The sequence below is a fragment of the Dipodomys merriami genome, unplaced genomic scaffold, assembly GCF_024711535.1.
Source record: "Dipodomys merriami isolate MVZ:Mamm:240054 unplaced genomic scaffold, mDipMer1.0.p SCAF_10, whole genome shotgun sequence".
Classification (NCBI taxonomy): domain Eukaryota; kingdom Metazoa; phylum Chordata; class Mammalia; order Rodentia; family Heteromyidae; genus Dipodomys; species Dipodomys merriami.
The window spans coordinates 20266881-20279544 of NW_027202271.1; the positions used below are offsets into that span (position 1 = coordinate 20266881).

Here is a 12664-nt window from a genome sequence, read left to right on the forward strand (position 1 = left end):
AGCCAGAAGTGGAACTGTGGCTCAAGTGGTAGGGCAATAGCCTTGAGCTGAAGAGCTGAGGGACAGCGCCCAGGCCCAGAGTTCAGGCCCCACGACCAAAACAAAAACAAAAACACCCACAAGGTTAGCCTTTATTAAATATGCCAAACTGCTTGGCAATTCATACATAAATATCTCATTTAATGTAACAACCCTACAGGATTGAAATTAACCTTATTTTTGCAAATGGGGAATTCCAAGGTTCAACAAGGACAATTAGATTGCCCAAAGTCACAAGCAAGTAAATGTGATTGATTCTCAAGGATTCCAAAGCCCTTGCTTATTTTTACTAGCCATTAATTTTACCCAGGGAGAACATGACTCAGATAGACAGCCTCCCAGCTGTTGCCCTCAGTAAGCTCAGGGTTTCATTGCCACTCCCCCTCACCATTGTCCTCCCACAGATGACAATTGGAAGTGCTATTTGCGATGAGGAGGAAATGAATGGAGTTGAGGACTTAATTAGAAGTAAGGGGGCACCTCCCAGGAGGGAAAGAGCCTGGTAAAATGGTAGCCAAAGTCATGAGGTCCATGGTTCATGCTTGTTCTGTAACACCTGCGTGTTTCTCATGAAGAGACATTTGATTAGGCCTTAGGTCTCTTGACGGGTGACATTAGCAGGGAATGAAAGGCTGGTAGAGTCTGTAGCTGAAAGGATCGTGTCCACGATTGAGTCTGTGGGTGAGTGCTCATGGTTCAAAGTAGGGGCCATGGCTGAAGGAGTGCTCTCCAAGGTTGTGCCTGTGGTTGAAGAAGCGGTGGCCCCAAATGATGGGTTAGTGACTGGAGTCTGGGGACGACAATGCATCCAGTTGTGGGCGATATTTTGGGGGTAGCCTTTCTCCACTCGAAGCTGCCGATTGAGGCGCCAGTACTCTTTGCCCTTGAAGAAGTAGACTCGACCATCCCGCCAGCTCATAGCAGCAGAGGGCTGGTCTGGCACTCCAGTAAACAACTCCTTGATTGGTTTGGGGTAGCGGCTGAAGTCAGTTTGTGCCAGCTCATCCCACTGCCAGTACCCTGAGCCCTAGCAGATGGGAAGAAGAAGAGAATGAAAGAACTTAGATAAGTAGCCGGGCGCTGGTGGCTCACGCCTGTAATCCTAGCTACTCAGGAGGCTGAGATCTGAGGATCTCGGTTCAAAGCCAGCCGGGGTAGGAGAGACCGTGAGACTCCTATCTCTAATAAACTACCAGAACGCCAGAAGTGGCGCTGTAGCTCAAGTGGTAGAGCCCTCGCCTTGAGCTGAAGAGCTGAGGGACAGCACCCAGGCCCAGAGTTCAAGCCCCACGACCGACAAAAAAAAAAAGAAAGAAAGAAAGAACTTAGATAGCTGAGCACTAGGATCACACTTCAAAGCCAGCCCAGGTAGGAAAGTCTGTGAGACTCTTATCTCCAATTAATCACCAGAAAATGGAAAGTGGTAGAGCACTAGCCTTGAGCAAAAGTTCAGGAACATCACCCAGGCCCTGCTCAGTTCAAGCCCCAAGACTGACAAAAAAGGAGGGAAGGAAGGAAGGAAGGAAGGAAGGAAGGAAGGAAGGAAGGAAGGAAGGAAGGAAGGAAGGAAGGAAGGAAAGAAGGAAGGAAGGAAGGAAGGAAAAAGAAAAAGGAAGAAAGAAAGAGCTCAGGGAACTCCCACTGCAGCTATAGAAGATCTCCCTAACTTTCCTTCTTGATATGTGGTAGCCTACCCCTCCTCAAAAGGGATACATCCTTGTTTTGGACTTTATACCTTAAAGAGGAACACCTTTTGGTTCAGAGGCCAATAGAGAGCTGCATCCAGGTTGGGTTCTACCCTGTTCAGTTTCTTGGGGAAGCCAGGAGACATCTTGAAGTTAATGTAGCGCCACACCTTGTTTCCTAAGAGTGTGGAAGAAGAGCAGGCGCCTCTGTCAAGTGGGCTTCTGAAGTCCCTCTCATCCACCCTGTCAGACACTTCTCAATTCTCCCATCCTTTTAGGGTTTCTTTTTGATGAAGCCATCCCCAGATGAGACACTGTACCTAACTAGTCCCCTTACCCTTAAAGAAGTGAATCCATTGAGTTCGAGGAGAGTACACAGCAGCATCCAGGTTTCCTGGGAGACCTTCCCAAAGGGCAGATATTCGGAACAAGGGACCCAACCCGGTATTTGTCACAGTCCACACGTAGTCCCCCTTGAAAGCATATGTCTTCCCATGGGGTCCTGTGAACAAAGTTGTGCCAACAAGTCAAAAAGACATGGTCAAGGGCTGGGAAGGTGGCTCAGTGGTAGAGCACTTACCTTGCATGCCTGAGGCCCTGGGTTCGATTCCTCAGCACCACATAAGCAAAAAGAAAAAAGCCGGAAGTGGCGCTGTGGCTCAAGTGGTAGAGCGCTAGCCTTGAGCTGAAGAGCCGAGGGACAGCGCCCAGGCCCAGAGTTCAGGCCCCACGACCGGACCCCCCCCCAAAAAAAAAAACCATAGCAATAAAGCAGAACCTCGTTTTTAAAAAAAAAAAAAAAAAAGACATGGTCAAAAAGACAAAGATGGGGTAACACAGGTGGATGATAATAGGTCCCACTGAACCCTTCCTCTACCCCAGACCAATTTCCTTGTGTGTGTGCTGGTATTGGAGCTTAACTCAGTCTAAGCACTTATCTGTTTCACTCAAAGCTAGCATTCGACCACTTAAGCCACAGCTCCACTTCTGGGTTTTTGTTGGTTAACTGGATAAAAGTTTTCTTAAGCCAGGTGCCAGTGGCTCACACCTCTAATCCTAGCTACTCAGGAGGCTGAGACCTGAGGATCACGGTTTAAAGCCAGCCCAGGGAAGGAAAGGCCATGAAACTCAGATCTCCAATAAATCACCAGAAAACCAGAAGTGGCTGTGGCTCAAGTGGCAGAGCGCTCACCTTGAGATGAAGAGCTGAGGGACAGTGCTCAGGCCCAGAGTTTAAGCCCCAAGATGAACACCAAATTTAAAAAAGAAGAAGAAGAAGAAGAAGAAAATTTCAACTGAAGGAGGAAATTTAAGGCAGAGAAGGATGATCTAGTGTTCAGCCTCTTCTTTGCTGTTGAGAGCACTTAAGTTCTGGTTCACTCAACAAAACAAAAGCACTACAGACAGCTGCTCTTCCTCCAGGTCCTTATTACCCCCAACCCCCTCCAAATGTCTTCCAAGTTCTTCCAAGCAGAGGCAAAGCTTTCCCTACCAGACATTCCAGTCTATTCCATCTTGTTGCATTTCCAGATGCTCTCTAATGTCCCTTATATGGTGTCATCCTTAATAAATTCTTTTTTTTTTTGGCCAGTCCTGGAGCTTGAACTCAGCCTGGGCACTGTCCCTGAACTTCTTTTGCTCAAGGCTAGTGCTTTACCACTTGAGCCACAGTGCCAGTTCTGGCTTTTTATGTTCATGTGATACTGAAGAATCGAACCCAAGACTTCATGAATACTAGGTGAGCACTATACCACTAAGCCACATTCCCAGCCATGCTTGGTAAATTGTTATCTGGCCCTCTTTTCATTTGATCCTGAATCCTCCCTTTTCCTGTCACATGGCTTCTTCCATGTACCCATGACTACCTGCATTGCTCATACTACAGTCCCATGTCCTCCCCATTTATCCAGGCCTTGGCATCGTGGGCTGCCCTGACTACCTGCCCACAGCCTGTTAGAGAAGGATCTCACCCAGCATCATGGCATCCAGTTCACTGCTGCAGGGGTTTGGCATGGGACCAGGTTCTGTAGGCACTGGGGATACAATAGGCACCTCCGTCTCTTCCTCTTCATCCTCTGTCTCTGGGGTCTTCTTGCCTGCAAAGTGAAACAGTGCTCTTGAGAGAAAGAAGTCATAAAACATGGCCTCCCATCTACTGTAAGCGCTGCTCAGTAGCCCTGCAGAGAGGAAAAAGGGAACCCCTAGCACGTTTCCCTTAGTAGAAGACAATAACACATCGATATCAGCAGAAGACACATTTTTCATTTTGAGAGGTACCAGAAAGGCAGAAAGAGGTTTGCTGGAATGTACATTCTCTATCTCCAAGAATAGCAATGAGGGAAGAGAAGCTTGGAAGGAAGATTAAACATAGAAGAGTCAGAAAGAAACAGTTCCTGAAATTGAAGAAGTCTGAAGAACTGGGTGAAGAAAGAAGAAGTGGTTTCCCTCTGTTAGCATCTTCAAGCCCACAGAGATGCTAGTTAGACAGCCCCTCATGTTCTCTCAAGAAAAAGACTGACCATACAGGGCTTGGATCCCAGCCACATCATCCGGGTGCAGCTTGAAGTAGGGCCTGTAGCCAGCATAGACAGGAGCCATGAGAGCCTGCGTGTATCGAGAGTGCCCAAGTCCCAGGGCATGGCCTAGTTCGTGGGCTGCAATGATACGCAGGTTCACCCCCCGATAGGTCCCCTCAGTCCAGAATTCATCTTCATCAAAGTGTACACTGCCAAGCTCTGGGATGTCAGCATGGGCCAGAACCTTCCCTGGACAAAGGCAAAGGTAGACAGGAAGGAGGTTGAAGATCACTACGCTAGAGCAATACCTTGCCTTGTATAAACTAATTACTCCATCCCCTTAGAATTCTTCCTGGGCATATTTACTCTCTTAGATATTTCATTCAGATTTCCCTGTGATCACCAGTTCTATCAGGGATGGCCATCATAGTCTCTTAACCTCCCTAGCTGATCTCTTCTCTGGTTTACTCCATTCATTCCTCCTCAAGTTTCTTTTTTTTATTTGTTTTTTTTGCTGGTCCTGGGGCTTGAGCTTCGTGCCTAAGCACTGTCTGAACCTCTCTTTGTACTTAAGGCTAGTGCTTTACTACTTGAACCACATCACCACTTCCAGCTTTTTCTGAGTAGTTTATTGGAGAAGAGTCTCGCCAATTTCCTTGCCCAGGCTGGCTTCAAACTGTGATCCTCAGATCTCAGCCTCCTGAATAGCTAGGATTTCAGGTGTGAGCCACTAGCATCTGGCTAATTTTTTTGTGTGTCATTATTAGGGCTTGAACTCAGGTCCTGGGTGCTGTCCCTAAGTTTTTTTGCTCAAGACTAGCTCTCTACCACTCTGAGCCACAACCACACTGGTCCTGGGCCTCTAACTCAGAGCCTTGGTGCTATCCCTGAGCTCTTTCGCTCAAGGCTAGCTAGAACTCTACCACTTTAAGCAATACTTTTTGTTTTCTGCTGGTTAATTGGAGATAAGGGTCGCACAGATTTCTCTGCCTAGGCTGGCTTTGAACCGTGATTCTCAGATTTCAGCCTCCTGAATAGTTAGGATTATAGGTGTGAGCCACTGGTGCTTAGTGGCCTTATACTCTTGCCTGGCTTTTTTGCTCAAGGCTGGTGCTCTACCACTTCAGTCACAGTTCTTCCATATTTTTGGTGTTAATTAGAATTAAGAGTCTCATGGATTTGTCTGCCTAGACTACCTTAGAACTGTAAGGTCCGCTCCTGGATGGCGAGCAGACTCCACCCTCCTCGCAGCAGTCTCCACCCAGTACCTGCGTTACCTAGGCAACTGGGACACCTGGAAGAGGTCACATCTACATCCGCTGAGGTCACATCTGAATTTGATGTGGCCACACCTTTCCCCACCCATACCCTACATAAGGGCTAGCCCAGGCCCAGACTCTCCCTTTTTTTTTTTTCTCTCTGTTCGTTTCTAGCTCTTGCTGCTCTTTTCTTGCTCTCTTGCTCTCTCTCTTTCCCAGCCACGTGGAGTGCCAACCTTGCCTGGTCCCAGCAGGTCTACCCCTTACCTGAATACCACGTGAGTGCTACTGTTCTTACCCCTCTCTCTGCTCTTTTCTCTCTCTTTCCTCTCTTCCCAGCTCTCTCTCATTCCCAGGCCTTTCCCAGCCACGTGGAGTGCCACCCTTGCCTGGTCCAAGCAGGTCTACTGAATAAACCTACCCCTTATCTGAATACCACGTGCGTGCTGGTGCAGTTCTTACTCGCCTACCTCTTTTTAAAAACCTAACAAGAACCTCAATCTCAAATGTCAGTCTCCTGAGTAACTAGAATAACAGAGCTTAAGCCACTAGCCCTGGCTCAAGTATTTCTTGTTAGGGGAACTTAAGCCAAGGGAAGGAGACATAAGCTTTGAAGAGGGGGCTTGGTAAGATCCCAGATAGGTGACCAACTGCTCCTTTAAGGAATATTGGAAATGGGTCAGAGAGTATAGGTGCAAGTGGATATAAAGAAGAACCTAAACATTTAGGCTCCAGAGTCACTTGCTCCAGAAGACAGAGATAATTTAAGACTTAGCCAGACACTGGCGGCTCATGCCTGTAATTCTAGCTACTCAGGAGGCTGAGATCTGAGGATCACAATTCAAAGCCAGCCCAGGCAGGAAAGTCTTGAGACTCTCATCTGCATTTAACTTCCAGAAAACCAAAGTGGTGCTGTGGCTCAAAGTGGTAGAGTACGAGCCTTAAGCAAAAGAGCTCAGAGACAACACCCAGGCTCCTGGTTCAAACCCAACAACTGACCAAAAACAAACAAACAAACTTTGACTTCTGTAAGGTTAGAGCTGAGAACTGGTACCTACCAGGCCCATCGAAAGTATTGGAGCAGGTTGGACTTTGACGGCCATGGAAAGACAGTCGAATATCAGCCCAGCCAGCTTGTACTTCCCGGAAGGTCAAAGGAGCCACATTACTCCAGTACCTAAAAGCTTGAAGCAGGGCTGCACGGGCTTTATAGGATGAGATGGAAGAAGGCAGGTTCAGGATGCGAAAGGTCAGGTGCTTCTTTCTCCAACGGCCTGGAAATGAGCCAGAAAATAGATTAGAAACAAAGATCCTTCTGCGAATTAGAGCACCAGATTCTCCTCACAACACTAGAGAGCTCTCCTAAACAGAGACACTCACCAACCCCTCTCAGCAGACAATAACCAAGTAATCACTTGGTGATTATCCATCCATTCAATACTGAACTGGTGCAAGCTGTTTGCTTTAAAGTTCTCGTTCTCTCTCTCTCTCTCTCTCTCTCTCTCTCTCTCTCTCTCTCTCTCTCTCTCTCTCTCTCTCTCTCTCTCTCTCTCTCTCTACATACACACACACACACACACACACACCACACACACACACACCAATGACACATTGTCCTCTCCTCTCCCTCCCTTGACAGACTCATTCCTCACCCAAAAGCAGGTATTTAAGAGTCTTCTGGTTGAAGGGATCCTCCAAACCACAGCGAGGCTGCCTCATTCGAGCCTTGGTGGCCTCATCCAGCTGACCAGAGACTGGCAGCTCAGATGCTTCCTGAAAAGCTCTAGAAAGGGAAAAAGGGATGAGTTCACCAGGGCAGGCAAATCTGGACTGTTAAGGGAATGGGGACTAGGGAACTCTTCTGTCTCCTGCTACTCAAAAATAGAGACCAAGATAGGTATGGAATCTTTGAAGCTGATAGGGGTCACTCCATCCTCCAATTGTCCTAAGTGGGAATTTCTTTTTTCTTTTTTTTTTTTCTGTAGAAATGGCAACACTCATCAACTTCTTGTCTCCGTTTTCAGTATTTTTTATTTGAGTAAGACTGCCCTCAGGTATAGCCTTCTTTCTAGACTTCTCCTGCCCTAGGGATGTATCTGGGCCCCCTGCTCTAAAGAACCTCCCTGCAATGCTCCAACCAAAAGGCTTGCCCTCCTAGGCCTTCTCTCTTCCTGACTCCACCCACCTCTTAGCTCAGCCTGCTCTTGGGCAATGTCATCAACTGATGGACTACTATAGGGCTTTTGGACATCTCAAGAATCTCAACATTCCTAAGAGCATAAAGAAAAGCAGCCTCTTGCTGGTGGTTCTTGTCTGTAATCCAAGCTACTCAGGAGGCTGAGATCTGAGGATTGTGAGTGGAAGCCAGTGGGTCAGAAAAGTTTGTGATACCATTATTTCCAATTCACTAGTAAAAAGCTGGAAGCAGAGGTGTGGCTCAAGTGGTAGAGGGCTTGGCTCTGAGTCAAGTACTGATCCACAAACAAAAGAAAAAAATAACCCCCAATGAAATGTCTAAATTAAATGTCTAAAAGGTATCATCATATCAACATCTCAATTCATAGTTTTATAGGCAAATTATGTGAACTATAAGACAACATGGATATAACGCGAACCCTCTAAAGGAATGTTCCAGGCCTAGGCAGATTCAATACCTGTACTTTTCTTCCTTCCTTTCTTTCTTTTTTCCTTCCTTCCTTTTTTCTTTCTTTTCTTTTGACACAGGACTTGCTATGTAACACAAGAGGGCCTTGAACTCTCAATGTGCTTGTGTCAGCCTCTTAGCACCAAGGATTCCACCCCCCCCCACCAAATTTGTGCTTATCATCTTGAATCCCTGCCTCAACCCATGCACTATGGTCTTAACAACCATAGCACCCATCTAACAGATCCTCAGTGTGACTTGGGTCAGGCAGAGGTGAGCCTAAGGAGAGGAAGCTTTGAGAAAAAATAAGAACTCATTGAGACCTCAGCTATCAAAGCAGGTTTGTTGTGACCTCTCACCTCAGAGCCTCCATGATATCTTCTGGGCTGAAGTCATCAGGTACTTCTAGAGGTTTCTGTAAGTACCCATATTGCAATAGATAATCCTGGAATAACAGGGTAGAGGCAAGCAGAGTACAAAGGGGTTAGTCACATAGTAAACCTTCCAAATGGCCTCACAGACCCATCCCAAGAAGAGAAGAACAGATACAGTAGGGATAAAAGAAAGGTGCATTGGGGAAGGGGCTCAGGTGAAAAGAGGGGAAGGAGAAAAGGGAATGGACAGGACAGATCGATCACGGCATAGAAGCAAGGAAAGGCAGTCAAGTGGAAGGCAGGGCAGAGATAAAGGAGCCTCTGGAGTAGGAGCCCCTGTTATTCCCCTAGCCTGGGACCTTCCTTCCCAGGGGACTCACCACAGCTGCCTTCTCCTCTGCAGGCCCCAGGGCCCGGCCTGAGACTGTTATTGGGAGTAAGAGGCCCAGCCACAGCTGCTGCCAGTTCATGGTTCCAAGAGACAAGAGTGCTAGAGGCTGTCCTTATTCTCCGAACTGGGATTTCTGGGAGTCTGGGGAAGCAGAGTTAGACAGGGGGCTTCTTACCTCCAGCTCTCTTCACTCTCAGACTCTTTATGAAACAGCTGAGGGGGATGGGGGGTGGCACTGGGGAGGTGACTCAGCCCAGGGATGTGTTGCAATTCACCATTAACCCTTGCCCTACCAGAGGGCAAAAGCCCCAAAAAGCCCCTGACAACCCCCTTTCCCCTCAAAGTACTCTGCTGGACACCAGATGACTTTTTGAACTGCTCTGAGTGAACTTCCCAGCAGGATGAGAAGTAAAAATCTCTGAAGATCAGAATAGAATCAGTGTTAGCCTTTGGAGTTGGACATTCCTGTTTCTCAGGGAACGTTATCTACTTTTGAATAGGAAAACTAATTAAAGCAAAGAGGTAGAAGAAGGCCCAGAGGTAGCTTGGGTTTCAGGTGAAGGGACTAAGGGGGAGGTCCATTTCTTCTCCTCCAAGATCAAGTGGAAATTAAAGAAATAAAGTTTTTATTTAGAGACAAGGTCTTATTTTTTAAATTACTTTATTGAGATTAAGTGATTACACAAACTTCACAATATTGTGGGATAGTGATACTTAGCTAAAGTCATAAAGTCATAAACACAAATTCACAAGGTGAATTGTCATTATCATGGTCTATAAAGCTTGTGAACTCTACAAACTTTGACAGTACAATGATTTCTTCCAAATAGGATGATCTATACATTTCTTTCCTTTTGCTTAGTAGAGACAGGGTCTTCTTATGTAGTCCTGGTTGGCCTGGAACTCATGATCCTCCTGTCTCAGCCTCCTAAAGGCTAGGATTATGGGCCTGCACCACTACTGCAGACTCAAGAATACTACTACACGGGACTGGGAATTTGGCTTAGCAGTAGAGTGCTTGCCTAGCATGCATGAAGTCCTGGGTTCGATTCTTCAACACCATATATACAGAAAAAGCCAGAAGTGGTGCTGTGGCTCAAGTGGTAAAGTGCTAGCCTTAAGCAAAAAGAAGCTCAGGGACAGTGCTCAGGCCCAGAGTTCAAGCCCCAGGACTGGCAAAAAAAAAAAAAGTAATGAAGGCTCAAGAATACTACTACTGCCTCTAGAATAACTGGGATTACAAGCACCACTCCTGGCTGTTTCTCTAGAGACAGAGAGGAGAGAGTGCAGAGAGAGAGAGAGAGAGAGAAAGAGTCCCCTGGGCACTGTCCCTTAACTTTTGTGTTCAAGGCTCACACTCTACCACTTGAGCCACAGCTCCACTTCTGGCTTTGAATTGTTAATTGGAGATAAGGGTCTCAAGGACTTTCCTTCCCATGCTGGCTTCAAAGCACAATCCTTAGATCTCAGCAGCCTGAGTAGCTAGGATTAGGGCCTTGAGCCACTGGCACCCTTCACTTGACTACTTTTTTTTCTTTTCTTTTCTCTTTCTTTTCTTTCTTTCTTTCTTTCTTTCTTTCTTTCTTTCTTTCTTTCTTTCTTTCTTTCTTTCTTTCTTTCTTTCTTTCTTTCTTTCTTTCTTTCTTTCTTTCTTTCTTTTTTGTCAGTTGTGAGGCTTAAAATCTGGGCCTGGGCGCTGTCCATCAGCAGTTCAACTCAAGGTTAGCACTCTACCACTTGAGCCACAGCGCCACTTCTGATTTTCTGGTGGTTCATTGGAGATGTTTCACTGACTTTCCTGCTGGGGCTGGCTTTGTACCATGATCCTCAGAACTCAGCCTCCTGAGTAGCTAGGATTACAGGTATGAGCCACCGGTGCCCAGCTTTGGCTACTTTTTATAATAGAACGTGGAGAAACAGAGAGAGTAACCTGTACAATGACATGGAACTTCTAACTGGCATATACCAAATTCCTCTGATGACCCCATACCATTTACTCTTTCCAGACACCACACTTTTTTTGTTTTGTTTTGTGCCCGTACTGGGGCTTGAACTCAGTGTCTAGGTGCTATCCCTGAGCTTCTTATACTCAAGGCTAACACACTACTACTTGAGCCACAGCTCCACTTCCGGGTTTTTTGGTGGCTAATTGGAGATAAGAGTCTCACAGACTTTCCTGCCCAGGCTGTTTCATATCACAATTCTCAGATCTCAGCTTCTTGAGTAGCTAGGATTACAGGAGTGAGCACTGGGCTCACATTAACCAGTAAAGGTTTGTTCTTTGTATAGTTAAGGACAACTGAAGGTTCCACTAAGACATGCAACATGCAGCATATTGTTTAAATGCACAGTGAAGTAGGCATAGGAAAGGGGAAAAGGTTATTAAACTCATATTCTCAGTAAGACCTTACTTCTGAGCAGGTTGAAATGCTGGGAGGCCACAAGAGGACCCCTTACTCTCCAGGATCAAAGCAGGGATACCCCTGATTCATCTTCTGCCCTCAGTGGTTTCATGATTCACCCAATACCCAGCTGGGTAACATGGATGACTAAATACCAAATGACCAGAGACAGAGAGCCTTTGAACAAGGATTGGTACAGGCTCCCAGCATACTGGTGCACCCAGGAAATGATGGCGCTTGGGACACAGCTTCTGCTCTGTCCCTTATAGGGCTCTTTGTCATCCCTTTTCTCTATCTTTGTGCCCCCTACTCAGTCATGCCCACCCACTGCCATGGAAGGCCTAAGAGGTAGAGCCACATTTAGAAATGAAGAAACCAGAAAATGGATGGACATAATTCTAAAAGTTACCAAATCAGTTATTTTTTAAATTTCAGTAACACCCCCTGTGTACTGGCCTTTTTACAGAGGAATAAAAAAGGCTCTAAGAAGTAGCTTTAGGTCACACAGCTAGAAGCAGGAGAGTCACGGACTCTTTGCACACAGCTCTTCAGCCTTGGGGAGGTTCCCACAAACACCCAAACAACCGCCCCCCCACCAAGAGTTGCAGGTGGTTCATGTATGCAAGGACTGTGTGACTAATTCTGCACATGAAGCATCATGACTATGCTTGCCGCCAGCTCCCACCACTGCCCCAGCTCTTTTTTTCCTCTGTATTTGTCATCCCTCACGAGGGGAGATATGGGAATGTGTACAAAGGATTAGTAACCAGCTTGTCCCAAAAAAGAGAACTTGAATTTTAGAAAAATAACTCCCAGCTTCTTTGGTTTGCTTGTTCTGATTTCCCTTTCTGTCCACATACTATGGCAGAAGAGCTCGTGTAGAAGTTATTTTTATTTGTGTCTTTCTGTTGACATGGGGTCTTGAAAACTTTTTTGCTCAGGCTGGCTGGAACCTCAGTCATCCTGATCTCAGTCTCCTGAGTAGCTGGAATTATCAAGGTGAGTAAAGGTGCCTGGCTTATAGAAGGGTTTGTTGTTGTTGTCTTTGTGTCAGTCCTGGAGATTGAACTCAGGGCCTAGGTGCTGTCCCTGAGATTTTTTGCTCAACACTAGAGTTCTACACTTGATTCACAGCTCCACTTCCAGCTTTGTAGTAGTTAACTGGAGAGAATACCACAGACCTTCCTGCTAGACTGGCTTTGATGAACTGTGAGCCTCAGCTTTCAGCCTCCTAAGTAGCTATGAGCCACTGGTGCCTGGCTAGAAAAAAAAATATATATATATATATATTTCAAAATATAGATATATAAATTTTGTCAGTTGTGGGGCTTGAACTCAGTGCCTGGGCACTGTT

The 12664-nt window shown here is 46.4% G+C and overlaps 1 protein-coding gene across 2 annotated transcripts; it reads right to left on the reverse strand.

Moving 5' to 3' along the window:
- Positions 1 to 113: 113 nt before the first annotated feature.
- Positions 114 to 9096, reverse strand: Mmp19 (matrix metallopeptidase 19). Of its 2 annotated transcripts, XM_070042469.1 has the most exons (9): positions 8898 to 9096; positions 8503 to 8588; positions 7152 to 7282; positions 6558 to 6773; positions 4244 to 4489; positions 3695 to 3820; positions 2062 to 2226; positions 1775 to 1902; positions 114 to 1066 (listed from the first exon to the last, which is right to left on the reverse strand). In XM_070042469.1, the coding sequence occupies exons 1-9, from the start codon at positions 8985 to 8987 to the stop codon at positions 632 to 634; spliced, it is 1623 nt and encodes a 540-aa protein (XP_069898570.1). In that variant the 5' UTR covers positions 8988 to 9096; the 3' UTR covers positions 114 to 631. The 2 variants fall into 2 exon arrangements, with proteins under 2 accessions (XP_069898570.1, XP_069898578.1); XM_070042477.1 differs by lacking the exon at positions 4244 to 4489.
- Positions 9097 to 12664: the final 3568 nt, after the last annotated feature.